The sequence below is a fragment of the Melospiza georgiana genome, chromosome 12 (genome assembly GCF_028018845.1).
Source record: "Melospiza georgiana isolate bMelGeo1 chromosome 12, bMelGeo1.pri, whole genome shotgun sequence".
Lineage (NCBI taxonomy): Eukaryota > Metazoa > Chordata > Aves > Passeriformes > Passerellidae > Melospiza > Melospiza georgiana.
The window spans coordinates 17200271-17214965 of record NC_080441.1 but is presented as its reverse complement, the minus strand read 5'-3'; the positions used below and the strand labels follow the sequence as shown (position 1 = coordinate 17214965).

The window sequence follows — 14695 nt, the reverse complement described above, 5'->3', positions numbered from 1 at the left end:
GAACCTGGGTTATTTATGGGGCGGGGGTAGGGCAAGGGAGGGAACCCTACATTTAATCTTCCATTTTCGTTCACTTTCGTTACCCGGTTGCTACAAGAGAGGCTGAATATTCAATGTTATGGTTGCTTAAAGGAACGAGCAGGTGAGCAAACATGATCACTGGGGAAAAGAAAGCCCCAAAACAACCTAAAAATGAAGAGAAGGAAAGAAAACAAAGACCACAGAACTGCTGCAGATGTTGCTGCTGAGCTGGGATAGTTCCCTGCTAAGGAAAAGCCTTTGAGTGGTGCCCTGCTTAAGCAGCCTGGGAGTTTGCTACATGGATGATGCTCCATGGACTGGTCCTGATTTGTGGGGTTCTTCCTGCTGTTGGGGTGGGAATGGGGCAAGGAACATTATTCAGATGTAAGCATGGATACTGTGCATAAGGACAAAACTATTTATAAAATGTATATGATATTTATTTTATATATTTATTTATTTCAAAATAATTTTATTTTTAATGAGAGATGCTATGACCGGATTTTCATCAGGAAGAATAAGGTCCTACTGAAACAGGAAAAAAAAATGAGTTTTAAGAGCTTATCGGCAATAAAATTGTCTTTATATTATAGATTTCTTGCTAGCCCTTTTTTTTGGCACTCTTCAACAACTAACCTGGTATTTCCCCAGCAACATGAACAATAAATCCACCTCTGAAAGGGCTTTGTGCAGTAAAGATCAATTACCTAAGCCCAAACTCCTGCAGGAAGATGACATCAAATCTCAGGTCTGGGAAACACCAGCTCGGTCTCCTTGGAGCATGAGGCATCCCTGTGGATTTACTGTCCTGCTCAAAGCCAAGAGGACAAACAATTGAAGCATCTGCTGTGTTTTGGATGGACCCTTCAGTCCTGCAATAAAACCATCACATCTTGCATGAGATTTACGTGCAGCACCATGAAAAATCCATGGAGAAATAGAAAGCAACAACAGCAATTCCAAACCCCGTCACTTTTAGGCAGTTACCGTGGATGAGGGTGACCCCCTGCTGCAGGCAGTGCTGGGATGTTCATGGCTGTGTGGCATTTCCCTCTGCAGAAGCTGCCTGGTCCCACAGTCCTGTCACCTTTCCTCTGCCTCCAGCTGCAAACCTGATGACATTTGGCAGCCCTGAGCCACCCCATATTCCCAGCTGTGCCCAACAGTGCCAGGGAGCAGAGCTCTCCTCCAGTCAGGCCAGGCCAGGGACACTCATGGGGGAGCTTGGCTGTGCCAGCACAGGCCCTCAAGTGACACTTGTGCCACATCTGCCCTTGCTGCCTGCTTGCGATGTCACAGACCTGCAGGGAAGCTTCCAGCAATGATGCCAGCTGGTGTTCTGTGCCCTGTGGCCAGCAGAGAGGGATTTCAGCACAGTGGGAGCAGGAGCGTGTGGCTGCAGAGGCACAGGCACTTTGCAGCACAAGGAGAGGCTGACAGCAAGCAGGGTTCTCTGGAGTGTGCAAAAACCTGAACAACTACAGCTGTGCTGGCTCTGGCTTCTCCTTATCACAAAGCTTTGTCCACAGTGTTGTTTCTGAACCTCCTCCTTGCAAAACACTCATGGTAACACCTCAGCTCCTTCATCTCCAGCCTGTGAATTCCCAGGACATTTTCACTGACCTAGAGATGATCCACACCAGCTTCTTCACGAGCTACATCACTAATGGAGCAGCAGCTCTAGAGGCCAGCTCTGCTCCTGACTGTCTCTCACCCTCTCTGCTGCCACCTCCCACGTCCCTTCGCTGTCCCAGCAGGTCCAGCAGCCATCAGACAACAGGCTGGGGTTGGCAATGAGGAGATTACAGGAGCTTTACCTTCAATGATCCAGACATGAAGGAATTTAATCCTGTGTTTGAAATAAAAAGAGTTTATTTAGCTTCTTCCTCTGAGTCACTGCTGAAACATCTCATCCCCGGCTGCCGTGCCGGGAGCTCCATCGCTCGCGAGACGCGTCCTCAGGTGCACTTTTGACCTTCCCCTGCATCAAGGGAAATCCCTCGGCCCTGGAGCCTTGCTTGCCCCCTGGGATGATCCTGCTCCTTCCATCCAGGGCTTTCTGTTGTGCTTGAAGATAAATCTGGTGGTTAAGATCCTGCTCCTTTTCAAAATGAAGGTCCAAACCTGATCTCAGCAATGCCAAGTACATTTTTTTCCAACTCCAAAGGGAGATGATTTGGCCCATGGGGGCAATGCTGGACTTGTTCTTCTGATACCCAGCCTCCTGCCACAAAGGGACACACAGGTACCAGGGATGCTGTAAAACACTTTTGCAGGGTCTAGGTTCAAAAAACTCATACTTGCAAAAAGCAAAATCCACAAAGAATTTACTAGAAACCCCTTGGTAAAGGCTGGTGTCCTGTCCTGTCCTGTGTGGGGCATTCACTAAATGGGGAATTCAGCACTGCTAATTCCCACCCAAATGGTTCTTTCACAGGAATTTGCATTGTTTGGTTCTGGTTCAGCAAAGCAGCTGAAGATGTGAGTGACCTGAGTAAGCTGGGAGCTGAACAGCAGCAGAGGGAACCACCAGAGACATGGGGTGCATTTTGAGTGGCACAGGAGGGGGCTGTGATGCACAATGGGTTTGTGTGGGTACACTCATCTCTCCACCCCATCCTGTCACCCTGATCCAGCTGTTTCCCACCTCAAGATTCCAACTGCTCCTTTGGCCTGGAGGTGTCACAGGGCTGGCAGATGGACCTTGCTAGGAAAGTGTGAGAGGAAAACATGTTTGGGTTGCTTGAAACTAACAGAATCTTCCAAGTCAGCAAAAGGAAACAGTGTTTGGGGTCTCAGCTCATGTAGATTCCAAGGGATTCAAAGTCACAACAGCCAGCTGGAAACCTTCTCTTGAAGGGGAGGCAAAGGCTGGGGCAGGGGGTGGCTGTGATCCCCAGAAACCCCTGAGCCCAGAGCTGCTCTGCACACAAGGCTGTGGGTCTGGAAACACCACAGCAAACAGGACAAAGGCATCTCTTCAACCTTCTCCTTCCACCCAGGAGGGCTGGGCCTGCTCTGTGAAACATTATCTGGGACAGCTGTGCAGAGCAGGAGGTGGGAAATGCTGCAGTCTCACTATGGAGGGTGCAGAAACAGAGAGGAGCTGCCTGGGAGAGGCCAACGTGGAGCCAAGCACAGCAGTGCCTTTCTCCCTGGCTTTGGCTCATGATCCAGGGCACAGGGATGGATTGGATGGAGACTGGCATACAAGTGCCCCAATATCCACGTGCCCTCAGGGACATCCCCATGGAGACCCTGCTGCCTGTGGGTGGAATGCCTGGCTTGGGGCTCCTTTCTCCAAAGGGGAAAAGGAGTAGAGGCCCCAAAGAATCACCTCCTGTGGAGAGAGTGATGGAGAGCCCAAAACTGCAGAGGGAATCCAGAAATTCAGAAGAAATCCAGAAGATCCAGAAAGTGCTGGAAGGCAATGAAGGTGTCCTGGTGTTGTCCCACCCGGCTGGACATCCAGAGATGTGCTGCTGCTGCTGCCAGAGTTTGGCTGAGATGTTTCTGGAAGGACACCCAGGGATGGAGCATTCCTGAAGGAGAAGGGCTGAAGTTTGTGTTGGTGTGGACACAAAGACACCTGCACCCCTTGGATCAGGGCTGGTCATTGCTTTCTCCAAAACTGCCCAGAGCTGCTGAATTCTCATCGTGGAGAACACCAAGGCTGTCACCTCACACCTGCACTGGGGGTGAGCAGGAGCCCTGGGAAGTGAATTCCAGGGATTCTCAGGATCTTCCCTCGCTGTGCCAGGAGGTGTCTCTCACACCGAGATGCCACCGAGCAGGGCAGGTCGCCACACCAGACACGGCCAGGGCCTCTCCTCCACTGCTTGTGGGAATGGGGAGAACCCAGGGAAATGGGAACACTGAATTCCTAAAGCAGCTGGAGTGCCTGTGGGCATGGGGAGAACCCAGGGAAATGGGAACACTGAATTCCTAAAGCAGCTGGAGTGCCTGGATCGGGGTTTGAGGGGTGCCTCAGGTACCAGTTCCTGTCTCATTCTCAAGCAGGGTCTGTGCACACAGGGCCAGGCTGGTGTTTGAGATCAGAGCCAAGGGGTGACCCCACCTTCCCTGAGCCCCTGCCCTTCTCCAGGGCAATGTCCCCACTGGGGCCACAGCCCCTTCCAAGATTCCTCCAGTGCCCCCCAAGCCACCCCTGGGGAAAGCAGAACAGGAGCTGTGGCTGCATGAAAGGGTCACACACAGGATGAACTCATCCCACTCACCCCAGCCACACACAGCAGGGCAGGAGCTGGTCCAGACCCTTCACAGCAGCACAGCTTTGCCAGAGCCACATTTGGGATTATTCTGGTGCCCAGGCCTCATCCCCAGGGTGGGTTCCACAGCACAGAGGGTGCACAGGGGGTTATTTGACACCTGAGCAGGTCTGGGAGGTTCAGACACCACGTGGTTACTGGTGCTGGGGCTGCAACACCAGCTTTTTTCCAGACTCCTCCAGCTGGGAACATTTAGGATGTTTGGCTTTCCATAAACATTGAAAATCTATCCAACTTCAAAACTGTTTTTTGCTTGAACTGATGAATTTAGTTTCATTTACTGTGTGCAGAGTGGTTTTGCTTTTAAGATAAAGGCAAAAGCTGCTCAGGCTGGGCACAGCTGACACAGCAACGGGGCTGGTCAGTGCTGGGACACCTCAGCCCAACATTCTGGACATGGGACTCATCCCAGGACACTTCCCAGCCCAACACAGACAGCCACATCCAGCCTGAGCTGCCCACTGCCTCCCATCAGTCCCAGGGATATTTAAAAACACGCTGCCCACAGGGCCCCTTGGAGGACAACTCCAATATTTCCACCTCAGACACCATTCCCACCTCCCTCAGCTTTACCAAGACCCCTGGGCAGCCCTGCAGTGTCAGGGAATGAGGAGAGGGCACCTTTAAACACAATTATTGCACTTTCCTTTGCATAGGAAAGGGGGTGTTGTGCCCAACAGGGGGGATTTAATAACTAAGGACAGGAGAAGTACAACTACCAGGTTAAAATACAGCAGCACCTCATTCTGATTTGACTCAGCAGAACTTCACCTCACTTTTAACCATCTCACTGCTGGACACCTCATTTTATTTTTAACAGACAGACTGGCAGAAGCTGCTATTAACAGAGTAATTTGGAAATCTGGACCACAGCTATTTTCCCTAAATGAAATCAATGTCTACACCCACTAAAGTCATTGTAGAAAACATTAAGAGCTTCAACTCACAGCACAGTTCTCCAAAGAACATTCCCAGGCTGAATCCCTGTGCAGTTAACACTGGACTGTGAATGTAGCACAAGGCACATTGATGTATTTTGGTCACTTTATTAAATGAGATATTAAATAGTTTAAGTTTCAACTACTAAAACAGCACTTTGAATGGTGAAAACACATAGTATATTGTCATACTTGAATGCTTCTTCTTTTTTAAAAACACATTTCCAGTCCTTATATATATTACAAAACAGCCTTATAGGAAGAGGGGACACCTTTTCTATAGTACTTAAGATATTTAATACAGAACTGAAAAGCCATCTAACAGAAACAAAGGCAAGTCTTCACAGCTGTATGATTTCAGCAGCCAAAGCTGGTTGATGGACTGAAACATTACTATACAACTGGGACAAAACATATACAATATCACGATACTAAGCAAAAACGCTTTACATCCAAAGGAATAAACAGGTTACAAAATGTGGATAATTTAGCAGGCAAAACTGTATTACAAGCAACATTTTTATTTGTCATCTTAAGCCATTTTTATCTAGTTAAAACATCTAAAACAAATATAAAAATGAGCCTTTTATTATCTTACTGATGTATGTTCTGTCTTTAAGTACTGGTTAAAGCCTGATGTTATACTCAAAGCACGTTGTTATGCAGCTAAAATGTCGAGTGAGAAACGTAAGCAAAGTGGTCCAGGTTTTACTTCAATGCTTATCTTGTACTCCTTCTTGTGCATTAGTCTTCTGTTATCCATAGGTTTGTCCAGGATGAAATAAAATGTGCCTTTCAATGTTGCCTAAAACTTCCACATTTAAGTCTTTGAGTTACTGTAAAACTCCACTTAACATTCCCAGGTTTGGTAGAAAGTACTTCTCTTATTCACAACACGTAGGAATATCGGTGACAGTTACCCAGAGTACATTTGCCTTCAAATGTTTGTCTCAACATCTCACTTTTGTCTCTTCTAGTGCCAACATGTCTCTCTTTGCTCCCTCCCCCAGATCAGAGTTAACTGTAGAGCTGGCAGAGCACTAGAACACACTGAGGGTCTTTTGTGGTATCTTGTCATCAAAGAGTCCAAGACAGAAAGTTGTCAGCTGGGCTTGCAGCAGCCCAACCAACCTCTGTCCACGTCACAAACCAAGTGTGAGTCACACACCAAAACATCGTGGAACATCTGCAGAACTTGTCCATTCAGGGCAAGAACTCAAACTCTTGCAAGAAACTTCCCAGAAACCAAAACTGTTTTAGTTCACACCAGCATCAGAAGAGTCCAGCACATTGTGGAGCCACTGCCTCCATCTGTCTCCAGAGCCCTGTGTCGTCCACACACCACCATCTCCATGTTCCTGCCACTTACTTGTGCCCCTAGGTGATCAATGGGGTTTTTTGGGGGGGTAAGAATCATCCAAAGTCTATGCAAAGTAAAGTCCTATTTGTATTTAATAACCTGACAAGCACAACAAGTGTGGGCAGAGTGATAATGGTATAGAATAAACCTGAAATTTATCTCTGGCCTACATTACAAAAACCCCACACCAGAACAGAAACAAAAGCAAAATCAAGCTCTTTGTGTCCTAACCCATGTTTTCACACAGCTGAAGGGATGGGGAGGAGTGCATAACCCCATCTCTGTCAGTAAAGTCGTTTCACACTTCTGGCAGCTCCAGAAGTTGCTACAGCACTTTCTCTGTATGGATCTCCAATGGGCAGTGGCTGTGCCACGTTAAAGGGGCTCTCTGACAGGGAGTTCTCTGAGAGGCCACCTCACCCTGGCCACCACCACCAATTTACCCCAAAAGACAGGAATGGAGTTGTGTTGGCCCGTCCCCCATTGCCGGCAATGGAGGAGACAGTAGCACCAGCAGGAAGGAGTTACAGAAATGTGCTTTGTGCTGGACTCCACAGCAGGGATCAGCCTGTGAAGGAAAAGCATCTCCACTCCAGACCATCAGCTGTTATTCCATCACATGGAACTGAAAATAAGAAATGGCAGCAGACTGGGGAAGGCCCAGTCCTGTTTAAGGCTGGATGCACAGTTCCCTGTGTCTCAGAGCAGTAGTAGTTACAAATATTGCACTCTGTTCTGTTTCAGGGAGCGTTTTCAGCTCCTGTTCCATTCAGCACAGATGACCCGTGAAGGAAACTAAACTATTTCTGTTACAACATTCCCACTAATAGAAAGAAATGGGCAAGGAGAAAAGTATTCCATAATTTGAGGAATCAACTCTAATCAAGAACTCAGCTGTTTTCAATTCACATATGTCAGACTGAACTTACAGACCTGCAGTCCTTCCTAAGCTTCCCAAAGCTTTGCAGCCACGAAAAGCAAACGTAGGAGTTTAGACAGGAAACCTGTGGAGATGCTACTGTAAGGGGAGGACTTGTTTTCACTGAAAACAACTTGTTATCTCCTGTACTCAACATATGTAAGAAGATTCTAGGCAACATCACTGACAACAGGGAAAACATCGTGACCTATTTAAACAAAGCTGAAACACTAATATGGAACATGGTATTTAAGGGGAGCAACCAAACTATTCTTTTTAATTCTTTTTTTTTTTTTTTACAGTTGAGTTCTGTTAGGCCATTGATTCCTAAAAAAATAAAAAGTTCTTTCTCTGATTTTAACAATCCTTTAGGCTTTTAGTGCAAAATCACATTGATTTCCCTTGGGAAGGCCCTGGATTTTTGCCTCTCATTGGGGGTGGTGCTCGTTGTAGGGGTGGTGGCTGCATCCCACCAGACACTGACTGATACATTCCTCTCACATCTATGGCTGGGTAGCTGGAAGGATTCATGATTAGATTTGGAGGCTTTGGCATCATGAGGTGGCTCATGGCTGCTTGCTGGTAGGACATCTGCTGCTGCTGCTGCTGGTTGTACTGGTGCTGGAGCCGCCGGTTCATCAGGATCCTCTGGACACAGCCGATCAACTGTGGAGGGAAAGCAGAGCTGCCTGAGTGCACCACCCGTCCCCCTGCTCCCAGGATCAGGTTCAGGGCTCAAATCAATTTGTTAGGGACAGCATGGCTGGGGGAAAAAGCCCCATTGTTATCACCATCCCTAATGTGATGGCATTCAGCAGCCCATTACTGCAGAAACCATTTAGTAACAGCATTTAGGGCTCAGTTCTCCTGAAGACTTGGCTATTGTGTTGCAGGCAGCATTTAGGGGAGTTGCCATGGCAACGTGTACTCTACTGTGAAATGATTCCCAGGTATAAGTTACATCATCATCTGTCAGGTACCATTCATCTTCCCTTTGAAAGTCCCGCCTGTGCACTGTCAGTGTTTGTTTGCCTGAGAGAGAAACTCTTCCCTCTGACATCATCTGGGCAACTTTCAGATTCTGCAGAGTAATTCTAAGGTAAAACAACATTACCAACGCTCTCTAAGATGTGTTTCCTAAGTGGCTGGCTGGGCTCTGGGAATCAGATTTCTCTTTATGCCTCATGACCTCGCAGCAAAGCCCTTCAGCTCCAAAACCTGGCGAGTGGCTTTTTCATGAACCTCTCCCTCCCTGAGGCCAAGCAATGAACTCCAGCACGCTGCTGACCACTCTGTGAGGGATATTTATGTGCCTAAACATACACTTGTAGCTCAGGAATGAGCACATACAAGATCTTCATTCAAGCTCTGGCAGTAGGTAAATAAATGGAGGATGTTTTACCATCTGCTGTTTCCCGAGCACGTCGTTGTAAATGGCTTCCCGGCGCTTCACGTCCAGCTCCTGGCTCGCCTGCCTGTTCAGGGCCAGGGCCTGCACCTGGCTCTCCGTCAGGGTCAAGTTTTCTTTCCACTGAAAAGCAAAAAAACCTTCTTGGCACTGGTGGTTTGAACAAAAACCTGACAGTAACTGAGGCCCTGTGTCATGTTCGCAGTTGCACCAAGAGTTAAACCAGCCCAGCTTCCAGTGAGTGCAGAACCAGAACCACAACCAGCAGTTATTAGTGCTCCTAACTGGCAATTAGCAGTCCACAAACTACAATAACTACTTCCCTGTAATTGCTGCTCTGATTTCTAGAAAAAACAGCATTTTCAGAGCATGGCAAATACTTATGGATCTAAAGTGCCACTCCCGTAAGGCTCTGTGCCAGCTGCACACCAAGGGTTACTGCTGGGATAAAGGTCACTCCCAACTGGAAATGATGCTCATTAATAATGCACTTCATTAGCTGGATGACTATCTGCAGTAGCAATAGCTTTGTTTGATAGTGTTTAATGTTCTCCACTCCTGATCTAAGCCAGGGTTATCCATTGCACTCACTATGGCTGAAATGATGTCTTCAAGGGGCTGGATTCTTGCTGCAGCCACACTGTTGGTTGCTTCCACTACCTTCTCTCTTCCTTGATTAATGAGGTCCTGAGAAAACATCACAACATCAGTTATAAAGCACAGAAACAACAAACACATTTCTTCCCCAGCCTTCTTAATCTTCCTCTTGTACATACCTAGACTTCAATTACCTCTCTGCTCTCAATTTGCACAAGTCAATGACTCTAAGCTGCAACCTATTTGAATTTTAGCACAGAGCAGTTGAACAACAAGTATAAACCATACAATTTGTAAAAACCTATTTTTGTACCCACAGGTTTTCAGACCAGCATGAGAATGGTAAAAACCCAGGTAAATTTTCCACCATACAGACTTGAAGATGTTACAGTTTCAAAAGTGGTAATTAAAGTCTGCAAAGAAGGCAGGTGATGCTCCAGAATCCTGACAATCTGCCCAGGTATAGATTTATATATATGCAAGTTAAACTTCAGTAAAGCTACATGCAACCCCCACCCACCCCCAAACATCCAAAAATATAAAAATATTTTGGGCTGACATTATCCACAATTTGTGAGAGAAAACCCCTGCAGCAACACAGGCATGCAGTGCTCCTTACCTCCAGCTGTTGGTTACTCATTGCAGACAGAGCACCCAGATTGTAAGGAATATAAGTCTGAGAGCTGAAATTTGTGGGCATTGTGGTGGTCCCTGTGGGCATGTTGAAACGCATGGTCATGCCCTGCAAAACACAGAGGGCACTGGTCACCAACTCTGAGAATTCTGCAAAAACCACACTGAGAATTCTGCACTGGTCACTGATAATTCTGCAATGACCACACTGATAATTCTGATAAAACCACACTGATAACTGCAATAACCACACTGATAATTTTGCAATAACCACACAGCCAGAGCAGCCTTAGGGACAGCCACAGGCCCTGAACACTGAGCATGGAGGTTCCCAAGCTCAGCTCAGAACCCCATTTCAGTCACAGAGGAACCCAAGCTCCAGTGTTCAATATCTTTGGGTTTAGCTTGTCAATATTTGAAACATAAATGATCATGGCTTATTAGTACAGCTTAAGTTGGTTAAGATAATTTTTTATATTGAAAACCCACTACTTAATGTAGAGTTTGACCAGCCTGAAATGAAATTCTGAAAAAGTAAAATGCACAATTTGCTCAGGAATGTAAAGCTCATTGCCCATTTGGATTTCTCACAGGGCAACTTCAGATTTTACTCTTTATTTCCCTATTTCTTTTCCCTCCCCAAACCTCTTCATCAGTGGTCAGTGGCAATTTATACACCCACTTTTTCTACTTTTAGTTGAAGGCTTTTCACTGAAATTCAAAAGGTAATTTGGGGTAACACCAACAAATCTGATTGAGAATTTCAACCTTGGTGGCATTTCCATAACCTCCCTTATGACCCTGCCAAGGATAAAGGCACAGCTTTAGTTTTAGGAACACAAAGAGCTTTGGTGCACCCCACACACTCAGTTAGGGGAAATAAATCACCACCAACTGTATCTGATACAATACAGGACAACAAAATGGGAACAGGGTTCCACCTTATTGTAATTTCAGATTTCTGTTGTATCATCAAGCACTGGTTTTATGTTAATGTGTGCATTAGCTCAGAAGGTGACACTGTCACACAACCTCTGACAGGGACACCCTCAGATGGGAAAAGAGGGGTTACACAGGACATCAGTTGAGTTTTAACATCAATTAGAAAAAAAATGCAGGTGTGAAAGGAACTTGTAATTAAAGTAGCAAAGCAAACACACAGAAAGAACCAGCACTGAAGGAGCAAAAAAGACCAAGTATCTCCATCCCTCCTATGTCAATATTTGCTTTACATATTTATTTCTTGGTCTATAACAATATTTAATTATCCAAAAACAAACTGAAAAGGTTATTGGGACTCTAAACCTGGAAAGGTTATTTTCATATACATAAACCAGATTAAACAGCTTTACCTTCTTTTCTGCTTCATATTCTGCCCAGGCTGCCTTCCTCTCTTCTTCAGTGAGTTCCTCCTCCTCCTTGTGGTCCAGGAGTGAATCATGTTCATGGTACCCCACGATGTACTCCTTGTTGATCTGGAGCAGCTCTGCCAGGATGGTGTCCTGCTCAAAGCAGGGCATGAAGGAGGAGTCACTCAGCAGCTCTGCCCTGTGCCCCCTCCTGCTCCCTCCCCATTCCACACACAGCTATCAGCACTCCACAGCACAATCAAACTGGAAAATCATTTAAAAGTACAATTTTCCTCAGAGAGAGAGCAATGGATTAAAAATCTTTTGCAGAGATGATAGTGCAGCCACTTAATAAACCACAGGAATGCACTCAGATTCCACAACAATAAATGCACCTAAAAAGAATGGAATGTTCTCAGTGGCTTTTCCTTTGCTTAGGCTGGAAAACAGACAGGACCCATCAATACATCTGCATTTATTATACAGAAACATCTGCATATATCATACAGAAACAGCAGCTCTACAGCTTTCAAACACTGAGCACTACTTTGGGTCCAACATCTCCAATTTTTTAAGTCAAACCTTTTTGTCTGACAGGCAAGATGATGCTGCAGAAGATGAAGATCCCTACAGGATAGGGGGAACTGCTCCTGCTGCACCTCAGGAGCTCCTTTCCTGAGGTCCTTCTTAAACAGGGTTTTTACATGATTATTGTGCCTGACGAGCTTCATGAATTAAGGAAGCTCCAACACACCTTCAGCATTCAGGCTAAAATTGCTTATATGAAAGCATCACTGAACCATTCCTGGGAGGAATTATAGTCCAGGAGGAACCTGAGCTCCTCCAGGTCCTGCCCTCACTGTGCAAGGTTTGCACAAGCAGGAATCCAGCCCAACTCTGGCATTTCAGGATCTCAGCTGAACAATGACTGAAAAAATCACCCACAAACAAACAAGAAGATTTCTGCAGCCACGCTGGGAACTGAGTGTGGAAGTCCTGAGCAGGGTTCTGCCCCAGCAGCTCCACAAAGCTGTTCGTTTCTGTGTGTTGAAATGTTAATTACATTAACCAATTATCAGTGAGCTGCTCCTTGTCCCACCCTTCTCCTGCTTGGTGTGAATTTCATCACAATTTCTCCTCCCAGCACATCCAGGGTGGGGTTTGCATCCTGCAGGGCACAGGGGGCAGAGCAGGGGACTTCGAGGGGCTGGGATGGGGGGACACCAAGCCCAGAGGAGGCTGAGGAGGTTCTGGAGGTGCAGGAACCACTCTGGGAACAGCAGGGCTGGAAACAGCCCTGGAGTTTAACCCAGCCTGCACAGCCCTCCAAATGTGCTCTCATTTACACCCAACTGGGGCTTTGCTTTTCTCTGCCTAAACTTTGTTTGTCTTGACTTTAATCATGGGAGCTTGAAAACAGGGATGCATTTAGTTCAATCTCACAATTAAAAAAAAATACTAAATCCACCTTACACATAAAAAACCCCAGAATAATTATATCTATATTATATTATATTTATATTATATTTATATTATATTTATATTATGTTATGTTATATTATATTATATTATATTTCTTATATTATATTTATTATATTATATTATATATATTATATATATTATATTACATTTATTATATATTATATTATATTATATTATATTATATTATATTATATTATATTATATTATATTATATTATATTATATTATATTATATTATATTATATTATATTATATCATACCATACCATATCATACCATATCATACCATATTTCTATTATATTTCTATTCTATTCTATCATATAATATTTCTATTATATAATATCATATCATATTTCTATTATATTACATTTCTTTTACATTTGTTTAGCTTGTTGATAGAATAATGATTCTCAATTGGTTTGTAAGCTGTAGGATGAAATCCTGGTGATGAATGAAAATATGAAGAGAGACTGAAATAAGTGGTTTGAATTTTAATGAAAATATTAAGAAAGACTGAAAAAGGGGTTTGAATTTTAAAAAAGACATTTGTCTTTTTAAAATCCTGATGGAAATTAAATGCTACTGAGAGATCACTGTATTAGAAAGGAAATCCTCCATGAAGGAGTGCAGGTTATGTTGTAATTCACAGGTTTTTCTCAACCAGCTGAATATTTAATACTAAAGCTAAAAATAAAAATTAAAAAAATTAAATAAGAAGCAAATTCTTCTAATCCTGAGATCAAAATTCACAAAGCTGTCCCTGAGTATGGAAGCACAGTAAAGCAAATGTCTCTGTCCTGAGGTAGTATAAAATGCTGATATCCATATCCAGTGACCCTGAACTATGATTTTAATCTGCTTTCCCAATCTGCATTACATTTCACATCAATAAAAAAGTGACTTCAAGTCCAATTCCCTGAATGGGGAATGAGCCCAGGGCAGGGGGGCAACAGCAGGGCCAGTTCTGAGGGACACTCAATGCCCCAACACTGCCATTGTCCAGCTCATGGACTGTTCTGAACTATTCTGGAAATTATAATTATATTTCTATATAATTACAGAAATATATCCTTATTTCTATATTTCACTACAGCAAAGGTGACCAAGTGATCATTCAGCCTTCAGAAACCTTTTTTGGACTGAAATTCCAAAGCAGCCTTTTCCAGCAGGGCAGGGAGAGGGGATGAATGAAATCAAACAATGGAAATTAAGAGTAAATAATTGATGTGAACCGCATTGGTATTATAAATATTCTGCTAACCCCAAGTATCCAGAAGCTGTTTCTGAGGGCTGAGGGCAGAGCCCTGGAGCACCACAGGCATTTCTTCCCTGACAATCTCCACACCCCAAGGTCCTGTTAGAGCACAGAGGGCAGAAAACTGCTGCTCCAATTAAAACTGGCCATGAAATTTGAGTAATCTTCAGGAAAACAACAGACTGCACATCTGCACTGCCATTTTTACACAAAATAAAAGCATTCCACACCTTCTCCCTCCTTAACAGCACTTTCCAAGAAAACTGCTCTTGGACTCAAAGCTGGATGTTGTAAAGCCAAAATTCTCAAGGATTTAGTTTAAAACCAAGCAGGATTTGTTTCTTCACTTGCTGACTTTTAAAACAATGCAGAATGAATCCTCCCATCGCATTTAAAACACAAAAATTAAATATTTGGGTTTTTCTTCTATCCAGGAAGTGAAAAA

The 14695-nt window shown here is 44.6% G+C and overlaps 1 protein-coding gene across 2 annotated transcripts in view; it reads right to left on the bottom strand.

The window, feature by feature from the left end:
• Nucleotides 1-5340: 5340 nt before the first annotated feature.
• Nucleotides 5341-14695, bottom strand: part of ATRX (ATRX chromatin remodeler) — a 69462-nt gene continuing 60107 nt past the window's right edge. For both annotated transcript variants that reach the window (XM_058032341.1, XM_058032343.1), the window contains 5 exons: nucleotides 11518-11667; nucleotides 10152-10274; nucleotides 9527-9622; nucleotides 8930-9058; nucleotides 5341-8193 (listed from right to left, as the gene is read on the bottom strand). In XM_058032341.1, coding sequence (XP_057888324.1) covers nucleotides 7915-8193; nucleotides 8930-9058; nucleotides 9527-9622; nucleotides 10152-10274; nucleotides 11518-11667 — 777 coding nt within the window. In that variant the 3' untranslated portion in view covers nucleotides 5341-7914. The remainder of the gene's footprint in view (nucleotides 8194-8929; nucleotides 9059-9526; nucleotides 9623-10151; nucleotides 10275-11517; nucleotides 11668-14695) is intronic.